We start from the raw sequence: 18073 nt of genomic DNA, 5'->3' as shown, positions 1-18073 counted from the left end.
TATTGGTTGACTAACTGATATAGTGGTTAGAAGGTGTGTTTTAGAGTCAGGAAGATGTGGGTTCAAATCCTGTGTATTATACTTCGTGGACATACTATGTGACTCCATGTAATTCATTGAACTTCTCTGTTCTCTGGCCAACTGCTTAAGACTCTAAATTATAAAGAAGGTGCCACCCTGCATTGGTAGAGGGGCTTTCCTCAAATGGGGTTTCCTTATACCAGTGAAATCCCTGGTCCGGTCCTGATCCTTATCCCTATCCAGATCCAGTCTCTCTAATGTAGACTGTTAATTCCTTGGAGCTAACATTTACATTTCCTTGGCACAGTGTCTGGTATGTAGTAGGTACTTAATAAATGCTTATTGATTGATTGACCAAAAAGGCTTAACCATTGGAATCAAACTGGTTTGTTAATGAGCATGAGTAAACTCATTAAGATGTATCCTCTTTGTGGGCTTTTAAAATTTGAATTATAGATACTAGAAATGGCACACAGTGTAAGCTGTATGTGCTTGGATATGTATCTATACAAGGAAGAGATGCAGTGCCCTCTCTTCCCTCCCTCGACTAGTCCTGCTTTATTGTCATTTTCAGAAAATATGCTCATAGTTTAGCCTTGGAATCCTCAACTCTCCTGCCATTGTCAGATAATGTGAGCTTTAGGCTAATTTATTACAGTCTCTCTTGGCACCCAAGCAACTGATCTTTTGCTCCAAGCCTTGGACACTCTAATACGCACCTGGGTGCAGGCCAGCTTCCCGCTGCCTGCTTCACAGAGCTTGAGAGATTGGCATTCATGCCTTCACATCAAACACAATTCTTGTCGACCTCATACGTCTTCCTCATGGCCTTCAAACCCTGGCTATTAAGTATCTTATTTTTAAACATTTTTTTCCCCTTTTGAATTTTATTTTGGCTCCTGTTTCTTCTATTAATCCTAAATAAATATCATTCTTGAGGTTCTGAGAGGAGTAAAAGCTTGTCTGTTACACGGTGAAGTTTAACTTAACCCAAGAGTGGTGGATGTTTTTTGCCCCCTCCCTTGAAATTTCCTTCTTTTCTTCAACTTACTTTGTCTTATGCTTCTAACTAATTGATCCTCCAGTTTGGGGAGCAAAAATTTTGATGTCTTCTTGTCTTTATTGTTTTCTGGCATCAGGGTCAGGTTAGGACAAACCTATTTGTTGCTGTCTAACAGGGAATTCTGACTTAGACAAAAATATGAACTATTAAATTAACTTTTGGAATGTAGGAGAATGTTTGTGGAAGGCCAATATTCAACCCCATGTGTGCGTGTATGCACGTGTGAGTGTGTGAGAGTGTGTGTGTGTGTGTGTTTGTATGTGAGAGAGAGAGTGGAGAAGAGAGAAATAGCCAGACAGTGCTAACTGCTGATCTGCCTTCAATTACTGAGACCTTCCATGCCTCCTGAAGGAGGTCAGCCTAGTCTCTGAAGTTGTAGAAAGGAAGCCAGGACAGCACTTAGGAGTCGTCCAGGACTCCTCATTATCTCTCACCCCCCATATTCAGTCTGTTGCCAGAGCTTGTTGATTTTACCTTTACAACATCTCTTGAATATGTTCCCTGGTATACAACTGGGGGTCAGTCACAATTTTCACCAAAGTCTCCTGCTGTGGGTCACTGTTATTCCTGATATCCTTCCAGAACAGATGGTCAGAAGGGACAGTATTCAGACCTGTTACAGACCACATCAGAGTAAGCAATAAGGGTCTCTGGAACTGCAGGGCATACCTGGGCAAACTGTTAGCCTTTTCCCTCTCTCCTGGGCTTCCCAACATTTCCTATATACCCTATAGGACAATTTATGTTTTATCAGTTCCTGGGTTGCTGGAGAAGGGGGCTCAAACATGCTTTCTGAAAGAGCAACAGTGACATGTAGTGGTTGGTTAAGTTAATTCCCAGGTGGATGAATGCATTCATGTTATGTATTCCTTCATAACCGTGCATGTGCAGCATACTTATGGGCCCATTTGCTTTCTAGCAGCCGCCACCTGCTTCCAAGTGACAACCGCAACTTAAACCTTGCAGTAATAACCTTTATGTTGCTGATTTCTTAGTTCTAAATGTACAAATGGTTCAGGTACTTTGGGGTACAACCTTGCCAGGAACCTACAGGAATCTACAGGATCATGGTCACAAATGAAAAAACATGAAAATGCAATGGATTGAAAAGAAGCCTATGTAAATCTTTGTAGAAAAGGTCTTGGCTTATTTCTATAGCTATCTGGAAAGGTAAATAAAACCAAAGTTATCTTGAAAGGTCATTGGAATTATTTGATGACCTATTTGATATTCTTAGGGAATCTACAAAGTCTTTACTTTTTCTTCTCTCATGATTTGTGATGCTTTTTTTTTCTTTTTGTCCCCCTTATGACACTTACCCTTATTTAACCTTGATCTTTTAAAACTGGCCATGGATTCTCCAAAAGGCACTCACTGACCTTTCCCCTTTCTTCTGTCCAGAAACCACAGGTTCCTAAAGATACAATTGCCATTGGACATCCTAGGACCCCAAGTTTCTTTGCTTGTCTGACAGAGTTGATTCCCATGGGGTTTTGTTACTATAGCACCCCTCTCTGGGTCCTGTTTATCAACCCCAGTTTCTCTTACATCCTTTCTGGCCCAAAATATGCTTGTTCTCAGATATATTTTTCTGTCCGGCTTTGTATCTCCATCAATTTTCATGGTACCTGGTGCAAAGTAGGCACTTACTAAATGCTTATTGACCAACTGAACGACTATCCTCTAAGCTTCCACCTGCTTTCCTCCATGTTCAACTTTTTTCCCCAAGTGAAAAAATTTCTGATTATGGCCTGTAAATTTTTACCTAAACTCCTGATTACTGGGCCCAGAAGGGTTCCATCTAATGTTTCTGTTTTAAGTCACGGTCCTAGCCACCATGCAGAATGAATATAATAGCACTCAGAATTTTGAATTTGCAGGCACAATTCTATGACTTAGACTGGTGGGTTTATCCAGGGTAAACAAACTTAGAGAGAAAAATCCCTTTTCAGTTTCATATATATTTCCTGTGGCTTTCAAAGCATGGCTATTTCAATATCATGGGATCACGCAATCATAGATGTAGCTGGAAAAGATGTTACAGATGGCCTAGTCCAATCTCCTCATTTTTTATTGAGAACAATGAGGATCAGGGAAGTTAAATGATTTTCCCCTAGGTAACACAGGTAGAAAGTGACAAAAGGATTTCAGTCCATGTCCTCTAGCTCTATGTTCAGTACACATTCAACTGTGAAACATTTTTGTTTTACACCTTTTTCCCCACTTACTTTCTATGAGTGACATACAAAAATGTCATGTTTTCACATCACTCTAAATTGTGGCATGTTCACACCTGTGTGGTCATGGTTAAAACAAAGCTTTGAAGTGGGCTAGAAACCTGGAAAGGTTATTATCTAGCACACTTTTGTCTTAGTGATCAGGAGTTTAGGTAGAAAGTTTAGACCTGTGTGGTTGGGAATTACTGCATTCCCCAATATGAAGACCTAAGCTCCCAAAATGGAATAGAGGCAGTGTAAAATGTAAACAGAATTCTCATTATATCTTTTCCTGTAGGCAGTTTTACCATCTAGAAATAGACTTTCCACTTTTAGTGGGAGAATATTTGTGAAATGATTTTTTTCTGAAGTAGGATAAACTAGGATTCAGTTACCAAATATAATGGACTTTTCTCAACGTTCATTCTTCTTGACCTCTTTGTAGCCTCTAACACAATCACCCTATTCTTTTTGATATTCCCTTCTCTCTAGGTTTTTATGACAGGGCTTTCTCCTGGTTCACCTCCTACCTGTCTGTGTACTCTTTTTTTTCTTTTGCTTGATCTTCATCCAGAAAACATATATGCTCCCTAACAGGCTTTCCTAGGCTATATTCTCTTTTCCATCCAAACTAGTGGTTCTTAAACTTTTTTGGAATAAGGATCCCTTTACACTTTGTAAAAATTACTGGAAACCCCCCAAAAGAGCTTTTGTTTATCTGGATTATACCCAGTGAAATTTATTGTATTAGAAATTAAAACATTGATATTACTATGAATAGCCAGGCATCCCTGAACCACACTGATACTCTATAAACTTTAGGCTAGGGATCTCATCAACTCCCATGAATTCAGTTGTCATCTGTTTGAAATGATTCTCAGATTTATTTATCCAGCCCTAACCTCTCTCCTGACCTTCAGTATCACATTGTCACCTTCTGGTTGGACATCTAGAACTGAAAGAACCATAGACATCTGAAACTCAACTTGTCTAAAACTGAACTCATTAACTTTCCTCTCAAACCCTCCCTTCTTCCTAATGCTCCTATTACTTTCAAGGGCACCACCCTTCTCCACATCAGCCAGACATCCAATCTAAGTGTTATCCTTGATGGTTTTCTCTCATCCCCCATATCCAATGAATTGCCATGTCTTATGGTTTCTACCTTCACAACATCTCTAGTATATGCCTCCTTCTCTCCTCTGACACTAATACCACTGTAATATAGACCCTTATGATCCCATGCCTAAACAGTACAATAGCTTGTTACTTGGTCTTCATCCTTTGCTCAGTGGCCAAAGTCGTCTTCTGAAAGTGGCTCCTATTATCTCAAGGATCAAATATAAAATTGCCTGTTTGGCTTTTAAAACCATTTACAATCTGTACTTTTCTTATCTTTCAGATCTTCTTATACTTTCTCCCTTCCACATACTCTGGGATTAAATTACATTGACCTCCTTGCATTTCCTTTCATACAATACTCCATCTCCTGACTACAGGCATTTTCACTGGCTGTCCTCCATGCCTGGAATACTCTCTCTCTCCCCCCATCTCTATCTCCTGGCTTCTCCAACTTCCTTCAGGTCTCAGATATAGCCCTTCCTTCAGGAAGAAACCTTTCCCAATACCCGTAATGCTAATGCCTTCCCTCTGTGATTATCTCCAATTTACTTGTATATATCTGTGCATAGTTGCTTGCAGAGTATTAGACTGAGATATACATTTTGTTTTTGTTTTCTTTTTTCACATTCCCAGCACTTAGCACAATATTTGGAACATAGCACTCACTTAATAAATGCTTATTGGCTTGACTTGCCTTGACTAGGAAGCCAGAGAAGGTCACTTTGGTAAGATAGTTCTAGGGAACCACAATCTTTGCTGAGTGAAAAGGGCTTGAGACTAGGTGGTCAGAATTCTAGTTTCTAATTCTAGCCCAATAATTGCCCAGTTGTAAGATCCTGAGAAACTCACTGAACCAATACATGCTTCACTTTTTTCATCTCTAAAATGGAATCAACAAGCTACCTCTCATTCCTGCATCTGCTTTTTAGGGATATAACAAGAATTTATATGAAAACACTTAGAGATTCTTGAAGCAAAGGTATTAAGAAAGGGAAGTTTGCTTACTCATAACTTCATTTTTTGAAGAAATCAATTCTGAAATCAGGCAAAATGGAAGTCTCATCACTGGAAACCTCTGATATACTTCCCATTCAAAGAAATACACCAAGGACTTTATTGTTCTGTGTGGCTTTTGAAGGTCCCACTTACGCATTGTAATGAGAATGGGAATTTGAAGATCTTCCCTGACCCTTAATAGACCTGGGGGGAGTTTGAAGACCTCTTCTGCTGTGAAGATAAACTCTGCCCCCAATAGGCTGAATGTAATCACATGGAGCCTGTGGTGGGAGGAGTTTGTTGAGGAGAAGCAGAGCCCACAGGAAGCTGGTCAGAACTAACTGGATGATGCCAGAGAGAGGAGCTCAGGCAAGGAAATAGAAAGGTTTGTGAGTAAATATTGATCTTGTATTGGTTTGTGGAAAGACTGAAGGATGGTGTGGCTCTCAGCATTATTATGGCTTCTGAATATCTTTGGCACTATGATGGAATCAGCTTACTGTTTTGGGGATTGGGTTTTCTGGTGTCTAAATAAATGTTTCAGTTCTATCCTCTATCTGGAGAGTTTGGTATATTTTGCAATCAAACATCATGTGATACTTATAGTCATGGTCTTTATTGTGATTGTGGATGCTGTAAATATTGCATTGGCGCTATAAGCATTTGTCCTAAAAAATGCACTTTTCCTTCCTCCAGTCATGAGGTAGCAATGGAGAGATGGGAGAACTATGGTCAATAAGCTCCCATTTCCCTCAACTTTCAGCAACAAACTTTTCAGCAGAGTTTTGGCTACAAGAATTTTATTTCTGGCAATGATGTAAAAAGGGAATAGTTGTATTTTTAGTTCCTAGGTTAACACTGCAAGGGCTGGCAGCTGAAAACTTCACCTTCTGACTTGGATATAGTGCTCATTTATTTGGAGATGCTAAAGGAAAATAAATACCTACCCTCCTCTGGTTCCCCATGATGTCACTTTGTTTTCTGGCTGAAGCTGCCGTCCTATTTCGCCTGTTTTAGACAGCTAACTCCTTGGCCTTCAAGATTCAGGGAACAATATTGCTCCAGATTTCCCTCACCATACAGTTTATTTCCACGATTATGAGAAAGCAGCAAAAAAACTAATGGATGGGATATTACTTTGAGAATAAAAAGACTTGGATTCCTGTTCAATGCCTTATCCAATTCCTTGCTGTGTGGCCTTGCATAAGTCACTTATTTAAATTTTCCTGTCAACAAAATGAGACCTTATACTGTTCTCACCCAAGTGGGATGTTAGAATATGATTAAGAGAGGGAATGTGGTGTAGTGGCAAGAACCCAGAAGACCTAGTTTAATTCTTCATTCTTCTACTTACTAGCCATGTGGCCCTAGGTAAGACTGTGCTCTTGAGGAATTATCTGTGCTTTAGAGAAATTAATTATCTTGGCTAGAGGGTCTGTAAACTGTGACCTAAGGTCCAAATCCTGCATGATCTAAGAATGATCTTCATATTCTTTATTCTAAAATGTAGAAGCTATTTTTTGCTCACAGGGCCATGCAAAAGGAAGTTACTTGGACTGCAAGAGTTTGTCAAACCCTGATCTAGGGCAAGGATTCTTAATCTGGGATTCATGAGTGAAGCAGCAACCACAATGGCATACCTAGGATAGCTGCTAGCACAGGTTCTTAGATCTGCTTTACTAGGAAATATAGCCGTTAAGGGCACAACAGTCTTTTTAAATTACATTCATTAGTTTAGGGGAAAAATCAGCACCCTGAACTTCAGAGAAAATCCAAACAAAGAAAATAGAGAAAATACAAGAAGAGAAATAAAGACCAATAGACGGGGCTTCTAACTCTCTGAGAAATTAGCACAGGTCAACAAACAGATCCAACTGTCTGATCAAGGCAAGACATATATAATTACCAGAGAGAGAAGCACCATCATCTGGGTTTTTCAAAATTGGGGGGCTTCTTAACAGCTACCCAGAGTCTCATCTGGTAAAATCACAAGAAGACTCCTCCAGTGAGTGAGCCGCAAAGGAAAATACTAACCTCAGAGTATATATACCCCTTTTTTAGAGCCAGGGGGCATCACAACCCTCTTGACTCAGTGCCTAATTAGAAATTAGCCAAAGTTGTGAAAGCCTTCCTACAAGCAAGCCTCCCCTAAGCAAGCTTCCCTTAATGGGCTCCATAGTGATGCCTATTAATGGGGAAGAGAAGACCTTATATGCTATTAACATTACAATGAGCTATAAACAAAGAGACAAATTTTAAAAACAAGTAAATAAATAAACAGATAAATAAGCACACACATATGGAGATAAAAAACTATTATTGAAATGATTGGTTTCCTTTATAATCCTATTGTATTTTATTTCATTTATTTAAGAAAAAATATTGTGAGAAGGGACTCATAGGCATCCCCCAGACTGCCAAACAGATCCCTGACATAAAAAGATTAAGAACCCTTGATCTAATTATTGAAAGAACAATCTGCTGCATAAGTTGATCAAGAGCATGTATGAAAGGGTTGACCTGGGTGAAGAGAAGGTTCATGTCTTCATCAAGATTGTAATAAAGGATAGAATGAAGAATGGTGTCAAGGGGCTTTGAGATATACAGAATGGGCAAAGGAGCTCAATGAATGGTCTCTCTGTTCTCAATAAAGTATGAGGTGAGACCCTCATATTAGGGGATGGGTATAGGGGAGGGGTTCAGGGTGGCAACTGAATAATGTGGGAGACTTGATGAGGGAAGAAGAGTTTAGAAAGAGTCTTTTTAGAGAGAGGGGTGGTTAAGCTACTAAGAAGGAGTGAAAAGGGATTGCTTGCTATGGAGTAAGGAAAAAATGAGTTCAAATCTGATGTCAGATGCATACTGGCTTATGATCCTGAGCAAGTCACTTAACCTCTGCCTATTTCCTTACATGCAGTGCTTCATCTAGTATACCAGGTTGCCTCAACAGTCAACACATTCAATGGCATTCATTAAGCACCAATTATATGGTATTATGCTGTGATTTAAAAATATTTTAAAAAGTGGTCTCTACTTTCAACAGGCTTATATTTTTACTGGGATAACATCATTATTACTCTAGTTATCATTGGATAAGTATGGTAGGTTTAGGTTGGAACTTAGAATTGGGGGACAGTTCAGATAATGTATATTTATGAGGTTTTACATGGCCTTAGTTTGTTGTCCACCTAATAATAAGTAGAATCTTCCCAGTGGATATTTCAGTAATATTGTGATGGGATGTTTTTTTTGTGTGTCTTTCCAGCAAGCTTCTGAAGATCCAATGCTTGGAGAGTGGAAATTGGGAGCCAGGCAGCTGCATCCCAGTGGTGTGTCAACCCCCAGCTCCTGTCTTTGAAGGCATGTATGCCTGTACCAATGGCTTCAAGCTGGGTAGCCAGTGTGTACTCAACTGCAATCTGGCCCATCAAAGGGTAAGAAGAACCATTTGCATTTCATTTAGAATAAGGCCATGTCCAAATCATTCTGATCAATTTGAAAATGTGGAGAAAGTCTCTGGAATGCCAGCATGTCACATTTTTGGAATGTGCTTTTCTAAACAGGTTTATTAACTTTTCAGAGGTAAGACAAAGCAGAGGGTTACCACCTTTGGTGTGTTCTGTCCAGAGGTAAAAGACATACTAAAAATGTAGTTACTATAGCAAAAAGAATTTGGGGCATTTTATACCTAAAGCACTTCAAATGCATGGCAATGAAAGTAATTGTTGAGTGGTGGTGGTTCTATTTGAAGTGTTATGATGACTTGCCATGTTTGACTAGGGACCCAATATATGTATAATATATCCATGTGTTATTTACTTGTTTCAATTATGTCTGACTCTTCATGACCCTATTTAGGGTTTTCTCAGCAAAGATACTGGAGTGGTTTGCCATTTCTTCTCCTGCTCATTTTACAGATGAGGAAACTGAGGCAAACAGGGTTAAGTGACCTGCCCAGGGTCAAACAACTAGTAAGTGGATGAGACCAGATTTGTACCCACAAAGATAAGTCTTTCTGACTTCAAACCCAGCATTCTATCCACTGTGCCACCTAGCTACCTTGTTTCTATGTATATACATATGTACATACACCTGTGCATATGTATATACATATACACATACATGTATGAATATATGAAATTTTTTCTTTATAAAATAGGTCTGAATAATCAAGCAAGCAAACAATTTTCGCAGCAGAGCTTAAATTGTAGTCTGATTGTTTGCCTCCCAACAATTTGGCCCAAGGGTTCAGAAAGCAAAAACCACAGTCTTATCATGGCTGTATGACTGAAGTCAGTTTTATTTTAGAGACTTTTCAAGTACTAAACACTTATGTGGGAGGGGGGAAACTGTGTGGGTTGGTTGGAAAAAGAGTAATAACCGCTCCTTCTTTCCTGGCCCAGCTCCTCCCCTCTGTTCCTAGTCCCTTAAGAGTGAACCCCTTAGAATAAAAATGAAGAAAAGATGCCAGCTCACCAGAGACCAGCAAAGCTGAAATAGCCCATTTAGACTGCCAGGTTGAGAAAATGAGTGAGGGGGCCAGAGCTAGGTGGAATTCTGCAGTGTTACCTCTTTCAGGGATGTGAGATGCATGTTCTCTATCCAGCTGTTGACCTAATATGCTTTTGTGATTCCATGGGGGTAGCAGCCAGGAAAAGTGACCCAGCCAACAGTTATCATGATAAAAAAAGGAGGACATAGACTTGGCCAGATCAGAGGTCATGCTGTGAGTGAGACTATGCAAGCAGGGAGACATGAAGCAACTTCAAGAAGGCCAACAGAGAAATAACAATGAGTACAGAAGATGGCTTAGTTCAGTGAGCCACTTTGCACATGTGTACTATTGGTCACGTGGAAGGAGATCAGGTTAGTGTAGGTGGATCAATACCAAGGAAATTGTTCGTCCTTCCCTCCTCACTACTTTATACTTTCTGTTCTTTTTAAATTAACTTATCTCTGTACCTATTTTTTCCTCAGTAGCATTTAAGACCCTGAAGGACAGGAACTATTTCTTTTTGCCTTTGTACCCCACAATGTCTTGTACTTATAGACACTTAGTAATTACTTGTTGAGAAAATGAATGAACAAATAAGAGATGTAACTACTTTACTTATGATAGATTAGTGATGAATGAATAAATAATGCACTTACTATGTGTGAAAATATGAATGATTTTGTATTCCTATTCAAAAAAAGCTTGTATTTATGCTTAAATTTCAGGGGTAAAGATGGGTTTGCACCTATATGCCATTCCTATAAGAAATGTAAATAATTATTTTGGCATTTGTAAACAGTCATATGAATTAAAACTTTGTCTCAGTCATTTGGTACTACTAATTAACCTGTCCTCTCTATATTTCAACAAACTCCTTTGTGAAGAATTTTTAATAACAAAAATCTTTGATATATTTTTTCATTTTAGATGCCCATAATTTGCACTAAAGAAGGGTTATGGACAGAAGAGTTTAAGTTGTGTGATAACCTTCAGGGGGAATGCCCTCCACCTACAGAGCTGAATTTAGTGGAATACAAGTGTGAACAAGGATATGGAATTGGTAAGGATGAAAAGGGATGCTGAATTCTGCCTTAAAAAATAATAATAAAAGTCTTTAAAAAAATCTTTTATTAAGCCTGGCTGGAGTTTGCATCAGATCTACTGCTTTCCCCAAGGATTTGAAGGAAAGGCATGTTGATTCTTAGCCGCTTCAGTAAAAATGAAATTTATGGTGAAATTGTTTTCTTTTTGTTCTTCTGCACACACATAAATTTGATTGTGCTCCTTGGACATTTGCATCATGTCTGGTCATGTTACCAACCTCAAGCCACGTGGCTGAGAGTGACTTCTGAGGAAGGATTTGTATTTCCAGGGGCAAGAGAGAGCAAACACAACTGATTATGCCTATTAGAAGTTTTCCTCCACGCTTTCTGCCATGGTTACTGGAGCGAAGAGTTCTTGGAGGGCCTATTTGATAATACGACTCCTATGTGACTCTTCAGCTGTCTTTCTCTACAGGGGGCTGAGAGCTGGAGCCTGTGGGCAGCTTCTTATTCAAGTCATTGCAATTAAAATTCTGTTTAGCCAGGTTTGATTTATAGAAATGTTGGAAAACCCAGAAGGTCTTGAGTCAGCAACATGTTGGCTGCAACTGGACCCTTTCGCAAAGTCATGAAGTCTATGGGAAACACATTGAGACTCTACTAGTCCTAAGGACAGTCTTTACAAACCATTCTTTTTTTTGTGTGTTAGACCATTATTAGGCTCTGCAGAGGGGCTGAATTAGTCAGTCAGTCAATTAGCATTAATTAATTAAACTCAAAGGTGCCTGTTAGTATACTAAGTTCTGGTTTACTGAAGGCATTTCATTGGCCTTTGACTTTGGGGCTCATAAATTTCAAGTCAATCACTTCTCTATGATGGTGAATGTCTATATAGCTAGGAATGCTGCAGCAGAAGGAACATTGTCTAGAGATAAATGTAGAACAATAATAATCAGACCATGATTCTCAGGCCACTTGGAAGGCTGTCTTAGACATGTAGCTTACAGATCTTCAAAGTCTCTTAAGTTATCTGTTAAACTATTATACTGATTTAGTACCAAGACAGCACATAGTGACTATTTTGACTTAATAGTCATTGCAAATGTGGCTCCAGAATCATATAGGCCCCTGTGAGTGGAAAAATGGGGCAACCCTCAGAGTATGATGTATTGTTGGGTAGAACTTCATTTTATTTATTGTTTACAATTAAGAAAATAATGGAGACATCGTCAGTAGTGAAAATCAAGTGAAAAAAATGTGTAATGCATATGTATTTTTCTAGACAATCAGTTGTTAATGTTAATCACCACACCACTGTGGGTAGAACTTTAGAAAAGACCTGGAACCCAAGCATTGTTGAGTACCCTGGAGTTGTCTCTTTTTGAGTCCAACTCCTTTTGAGGGCCTCATTCCTTTCTTTCTTGGAGTCAACCCCTTCCTCACCTTCTATTCCCACCTCCCTCCTTAAAGTATACAGGTTTTTTGACTACTGCCAAAAAGCTAGTCTGTGCAACAGAGGCTTCAGCAATACTATTCACCTTTCTTGATATTCCAGATTTCTTTCTTAACTTCTTTCTAACCATCAGAGTTCAAAGTCAGCAGCTGCTGTTAAAAAAAATAGCATCTTTGACCTCTGGGAGTTCTTGTAAGTGTGATAATGTGGTGGCCCACAGAGCTGAAATAATGTATCAGAGGAATAATTCTCTGAATTTTGACTTGGAAGTACCCTTGCAGAATCAGAAGGTATTACTTCCAAGATGACAAATAGGGTTGAGAAGGTAGGAAATTTAAGGTCCTAGTGTGAATGATCTGATAGTATATTGTGCATTTCTCTTCGTCCAGGTGCCATGTGCACACCCTCCTGTATAATACCCCCTAGTGATCCAGTTATCCTGCCTGAAAACATCACTACTGACACCATGGAGCATTGGATGGAACCTACTAAGGTCCAGGTAAGGAGAGATTTCATTATAATTTAGGTATGGACATGCTAAGTATGTTGAAAGCATGCAGACTTTTAAAAGAATTCTCAGGTGAGCCTGAGAAATCTTTAGAGGATTTTGAAATGAAATAATAAACAATGGAAGGTTTTTGCTCTAATAGATGACCTAAGTTTAAATTGTGTCTCAGATACTTAGTATCTGGATGATCCTAGAAAAATTACTTCATCTCTCTGGGCCTCAGTTTCCTTTCTTGGTAAAATAGAGGGTTTGGATTTGTTGGCCTCAAAGGCCCCTTCCATCTCTAAATCTAAGAAACTGGGAATGAGAAAAGGCTGAGGGCTTTCTTAGTACAAAGGACCAAAAAATTTATATATAACATTAAGGAAACACTCTTGGGCTCCTGGGTCTGTGTGACACTGTGCACACTCCCTCTCTCTGAAAAACCTCTTTGCTTTGGACCGAGGCACGTAATTCAACTATAAAACCTAGCCTCTAGTGAGAGTACTGGACTCTCTTTTCCTGTGTTCTTTAACTTGCTAACCCCCATCCCAGCACACTAGACACAAGTTATTTATAGGTTAGCATCTGGGGTCATGTCTCCCAAGAGAAAGGATAAAAAGATATTCAATGTCCAACAGGAATCAGATATAGGACAGATATTTTATTGTAAAGAAATGCTAAACACTTAAAGGCAAAACACACATTGAGAAAATAGAATAAAATAAGATTAAATATAATAACATAACTACAGTTAAATACAGTTAAAATCTTTTAGGAAGCTGACATGTAACCATCATTAGAACATAAAGCCGTTTGTGGGACTGCTGACTAGGCATTTTACATTTCACCTTGGCTCTGCACTGTCTTCCTCAAAAAAGGGTTCCTTTTATTGGGAGTCATCTTTTTTTTTCTTTTTTTAATTTTAAATTAATTATTTTATTTTTCTCAATTACATATATAAAAACAATTTTAGCATTAAAAATTTTTTTGAGTTCCAGATTTTAGCCCTTTCTCCCTCCTCTCCCCATTCTTTGGGAAGACAATTTGATATAGATTATACATGTGTAATAATAAAAATGCATTTCCATCTTAGTCATGTTGTGAAGAAAACATGAAAAAAGTAAAGTAAAAAATAGTGTTATTTGATCTGCATTCAGACTCCATTAATTCTTTACCTGGAAGTGGATAACATTTTTTGTCATAAGTACTTCAGAGTTGTCTTGGTTCTTTGTCTTGATCAGAGTAGTTAAGTTTTTCATAGTTAATCATCATACAATATTGTTATTGTGTGCAATGTTCTCCTGGTTCTATTCACTTAATTTTGAATTATTTCATGTAAATATTTCCAGGTTTTTCTGAAAGAATCCTGCTCATCATTTCTTGTAGCACAATAGTATTCCAGCACAATTATATACAACATATTCAGTCATTCCCCAACTTAGGGGCATTCCCTCAATTTCCAATTCTTTGCCATCACAAAAGGAGCTACTATAAATATTTTTGTATATGAAGGTCCTTTTAATCTTTTATTTTTTAAATCCCTGGGATATAGACCTACCTACTAGTGGTTTGCTATAACCTTTTACAAAAGTATGCACAGTTTTGTAGCTTCTTGAGCATAGTTCCAAATTGCTCTCCAGAATGATGGGATCAGTTCACAACTCTGCCAATAGTGCATTTGTGTTCCAATTTTCCCACATCCTCTCCAACATTTGTCTTTTTTTTTTCTATCCTATTAACCAATATATTAGGTATGAAGTGGTATCTCAGAGTTGTTTTAATTTGCATTTCTCAAGTCGAGTGAGAGCGTTTTTTTTCATATGACTAAAGATAGCTTCTATTTCTTCAGCTAAAAACTGTCTTTCATATCCTTTGACCAATTATCAATTGGGGAATGACTCATATTCTTAAAAATTTGCCTCTGTTCTCTATATATTTGAGAAATGAAGCCTTTATCAGAGAAACTTGCAGTCCAATTCCTCCCCCCACCCCATTTTCTGCTTTCCTTTTAATCTTGAATCTATTGGTTTTGTTTGTGCAAAAAATAAAATTAATGTATTCAAAATTATGAGGCAGCAAGGTGGCATAGTCAATAGAGTGCTGGGCCTGAAGACAAGAAAACTCATCTCTGGCCTTAGACACTTACTAACTGTGTGACCCTTGAAAAGTCACTTAACACTTTGTTTCCTCATGTGAAAAATCAGCTGGAGAAGGAAATAACAAACTATTCTTGTCTCTTTGCAAAAAAAAACCAAAACAAAATGGGGTCATGAAGAGTTGGACACTACTGAAAAATGACCAAACAATAACAGCAAAAAGAAATATCAAAATTATCCTTTTTATATCCCATGGTGCTCTCTATCTCCTTTTTAGTCATAAATTCTTCCCTTACCCACAGATCTACCAGTCCATACTCCCCTAATTTGCTTATGGTATTACCCTTTATTTCTAAATCATGTACCCATTTTGATCTTATCTTGGTATACAGTATGAGATGTTCGTCTATACTTAGTTTCTGCTGGTGGTCATCTTTATGAGGAAACTCCCATTGCCACCAGTCTGCTTCACTCAATGGACCTAGGACCTCTAAAACTCTTGAATCCACAAGGTTGCTTCCAAGATTGGTCATATCTATCTTGAAATTGGAGCTCAATAACTTACTCAGGACAGGAAACACAGTGTGGAAAAAGCAGCCAGTAGATCAGGGACAGGCTCATCTAGTAGAGTCACATAAGAATGGTTGCCATGATTTATAAGTCCATCATCAGTCTCTCATTGTAAATCTTTGAGTATGATGATGTCCCTTTGAGGGTCAAAGGAATAGAGAGCTAGATGAAAGCTATTTCTCATTTTAACTGAAGCATCACTCCTCCCTGACCACTACCTTGGGATGGTTTAGGATCAAGGGATCACTCCTTCCTCTGTTCCTCAAGTTTATTGGCCAATGAGTATATCATCCCACCATTTCAAGATACCAAACCATTTCATCCCTTTGACTCCACATAGCCAGAAGCAGCTAGGAAGTTCATCATCTCTTATGTGCCCTAGTGCTGGGCCAACACATTTGTTTGGAAGGCTCAAGGAAGGGAAACTATGGCCCTTATTAGTTGTATAAAAAGCAGGAATAGGAAAACTAAATGACTATAATTACTATGAAAGGAGACAGAGAAAAGAAGAAAAGAAAATAAAATTAGGAAACATAATAGGGATAAACAGACAAAGAAAGGATGATAGAATAAGAAAGAAATAAGTTAAAAAAACACAACTGAGAAAGATGAGAGAATGAAAAACAATAGGGAGGAAAGGACAAGTTTTAGGAAGTAGAGTAAAAAGTTATTAATCTTAAAGTGATCAGAGCTTTGGCTTAGTCTATGGGCAACTAGGTAGTTCAGTGGATAGACTGTCAGGCCTAGAATCAAGAAGACCTGAGTTCAAATCCAGCCTCAGATACTTATTAGCGGTGTGATGCTGGGCAAATCACTTAACCCTGTTTGCTTTAGTTCCTCATCTGTAAAATGAACCAGAGGACAAAATGGTAAAACACTGGGTTTTGCCAAGAAAAACCCAGATGGGATCACAAGGACTTGGACGCTACTGAAACAACAGAACAGCAACAACTCTTACCTAGGTTGAGAGTAGTAAGGTAAGTCAAACATCAAAGAAAAGGGCAGGGTGTTAGTTGCCTTACTAGGATATGTTAGCAAAGGAAATGCTGGGTAGGCTGTTTCCATGGAGTCACCAAAAGGTTTTAATTCCTGGAGTTGTAATGCCAAGCAAAGGCAACTTCCCAAGGTTCAAAATACCAGCATAGGTGCTCTCCATTTTATTCAGTGAAAATTAAGAACAGAGAAGATCAAAATATGACATCATTCAAAATACAGCATTTACTAAGTGTGATTCAATAATCTCCAAATACTACCCCACCCCTGGACATTACATTCATTCAATCAATCACAAAGTCCCTCTTCTAAATACTACTCCACCCCTAGGCTGTACATTCATTTAGTCCATCACAAAGCCCCTCTTCTCAAATGGAGATTAGTTTCCAATCATAAGTAAAGTACATTCATTTGTTTAATCACAGAGCACAAAAAAGTCAAAAGTTCCCCATTTGCTTGGATCACAATTGAATCTACCCCAGAGTTACAACAAGCTTAAGCATAGCATTTAATACCCAAATAGAGGTCTTTTTTTCATCTTGACAGGAGGCAAGTTCTCCATATGTTTCAGAGAACTTGCTACCTCTATTTCTCAACTGTACCTTATGTATGCATGTGTGTATGTATATTGTGTGTGCAGCAATATTAATTCTGTTAGTGTAGAAGTGTGGATTTACTGATTAAAATCTTGGCTTAGACTCCACCCTCTTCCTCTCTCTGATGCATTTCAAAGAACCTAAGTCACATAAGTAAATAAGGCATAATGGATTTAACCTCAAAAACAGTGTCTAATTGTATTCAATGGTTTACTTACTACTCAAAAGGCAAAAGGGAATAATATAAAATATACTAAACTTGCAGATTGTGGGCTCTGGGCTCTCCCAGACCCAGACTACCCTTAGCTAGTCTGTAGGTATACCTCAAGTCCAAGTATTCCAAAACACATATCAAATGCTTGAATGCAGTCATTTTCACAGAGAGCTAGCAAGTGCTCTTCCAGTCTGTGTTTCTACTCTCAGACTCTTAAAGAGACAAAAAGTTGGGAAAATGTCCAGCCTGGGGCATTGAGATGTCATCTGGCCATTTTTAAATCATTCACTAGCAGCTCCACTCTAGCCCTTCACAGCTCCTACCTCATGGTGTCATAGAACTAGAACAGAAATGGACCTTAGCAGCCATTGGGTTCAATTCCTTTATTTTATAAATGAAAAACAGAGATAATAAGTTATTTGTCTAAGGACACAGAGATACCTCTCTTGCCTCACCACTGGGCTCCTGGTGGGCCTCCACTATCACAGGCAATAATCATGGACAGCCAGGACATTGTGGTCAGAAACAGTCAGGCTCTCTTTGTCCCATTTTTTATCTTCCCCTAATCCCTCTTTCTGCCCTCTCCTTGGAAAACCCCTAAGCCTGCCAATTTTGACATACTCTTTTCTTGACAATTTAATTATTTTTCTATCAGTAAAATCTTATTTGGAATATCCACTATACACACACATGTGTATATATAAA

General features: G+C 38.5%; 1 protein-coding gene across 2 annotated transcripts in view; it reads left to right on the top strand.

Moving 5' to 3' along the window:
* PAPPA2 (pappalysin 2) overlaps positions 1-18073 on the top strand; it is a 399201-nt gene that overhangs the window by 302461 nt on the left and 78667 nt on the right. For both annotated transcript variants that reach the window (XM_069065505.1, XM_069065506.1), the window contains 3 exons: positions 8684-8852; positions 10841-10973; positions 12799-12908. In XM_069065505.1, the coding sequence (XP_068921606.1) occupies positions 8684-8852; positions 10841-10973; positions 12799-12908 (412 nt within the window). The remainder of the gene's footprint in view (positions 1-8683; positions 8853-10840; positions 10974-12798; positions 12909-18073) is intronic.

This window comes from Petaurus breviceps, unplaced genomic scaffold (assembly GCF_028583685.1).
Source record: "Petaurus breviceps papuanus isolate PSGF00001 unplaced genomic scaffold, PetGlider_PUasm1.0 90692, whole genome shotgun sequence".
Classification (NCBI taxonomy): Eukaryota; Metazoa; Chordata; class Mammalia; order Diprotodontia; family Petauridae; genus Petaurus; species Petaurus breviceps.
Note: the sequence above shows the minus strand (reverse complement) of the source record. Positions and strands in the feature narration are given on the sequence as shown.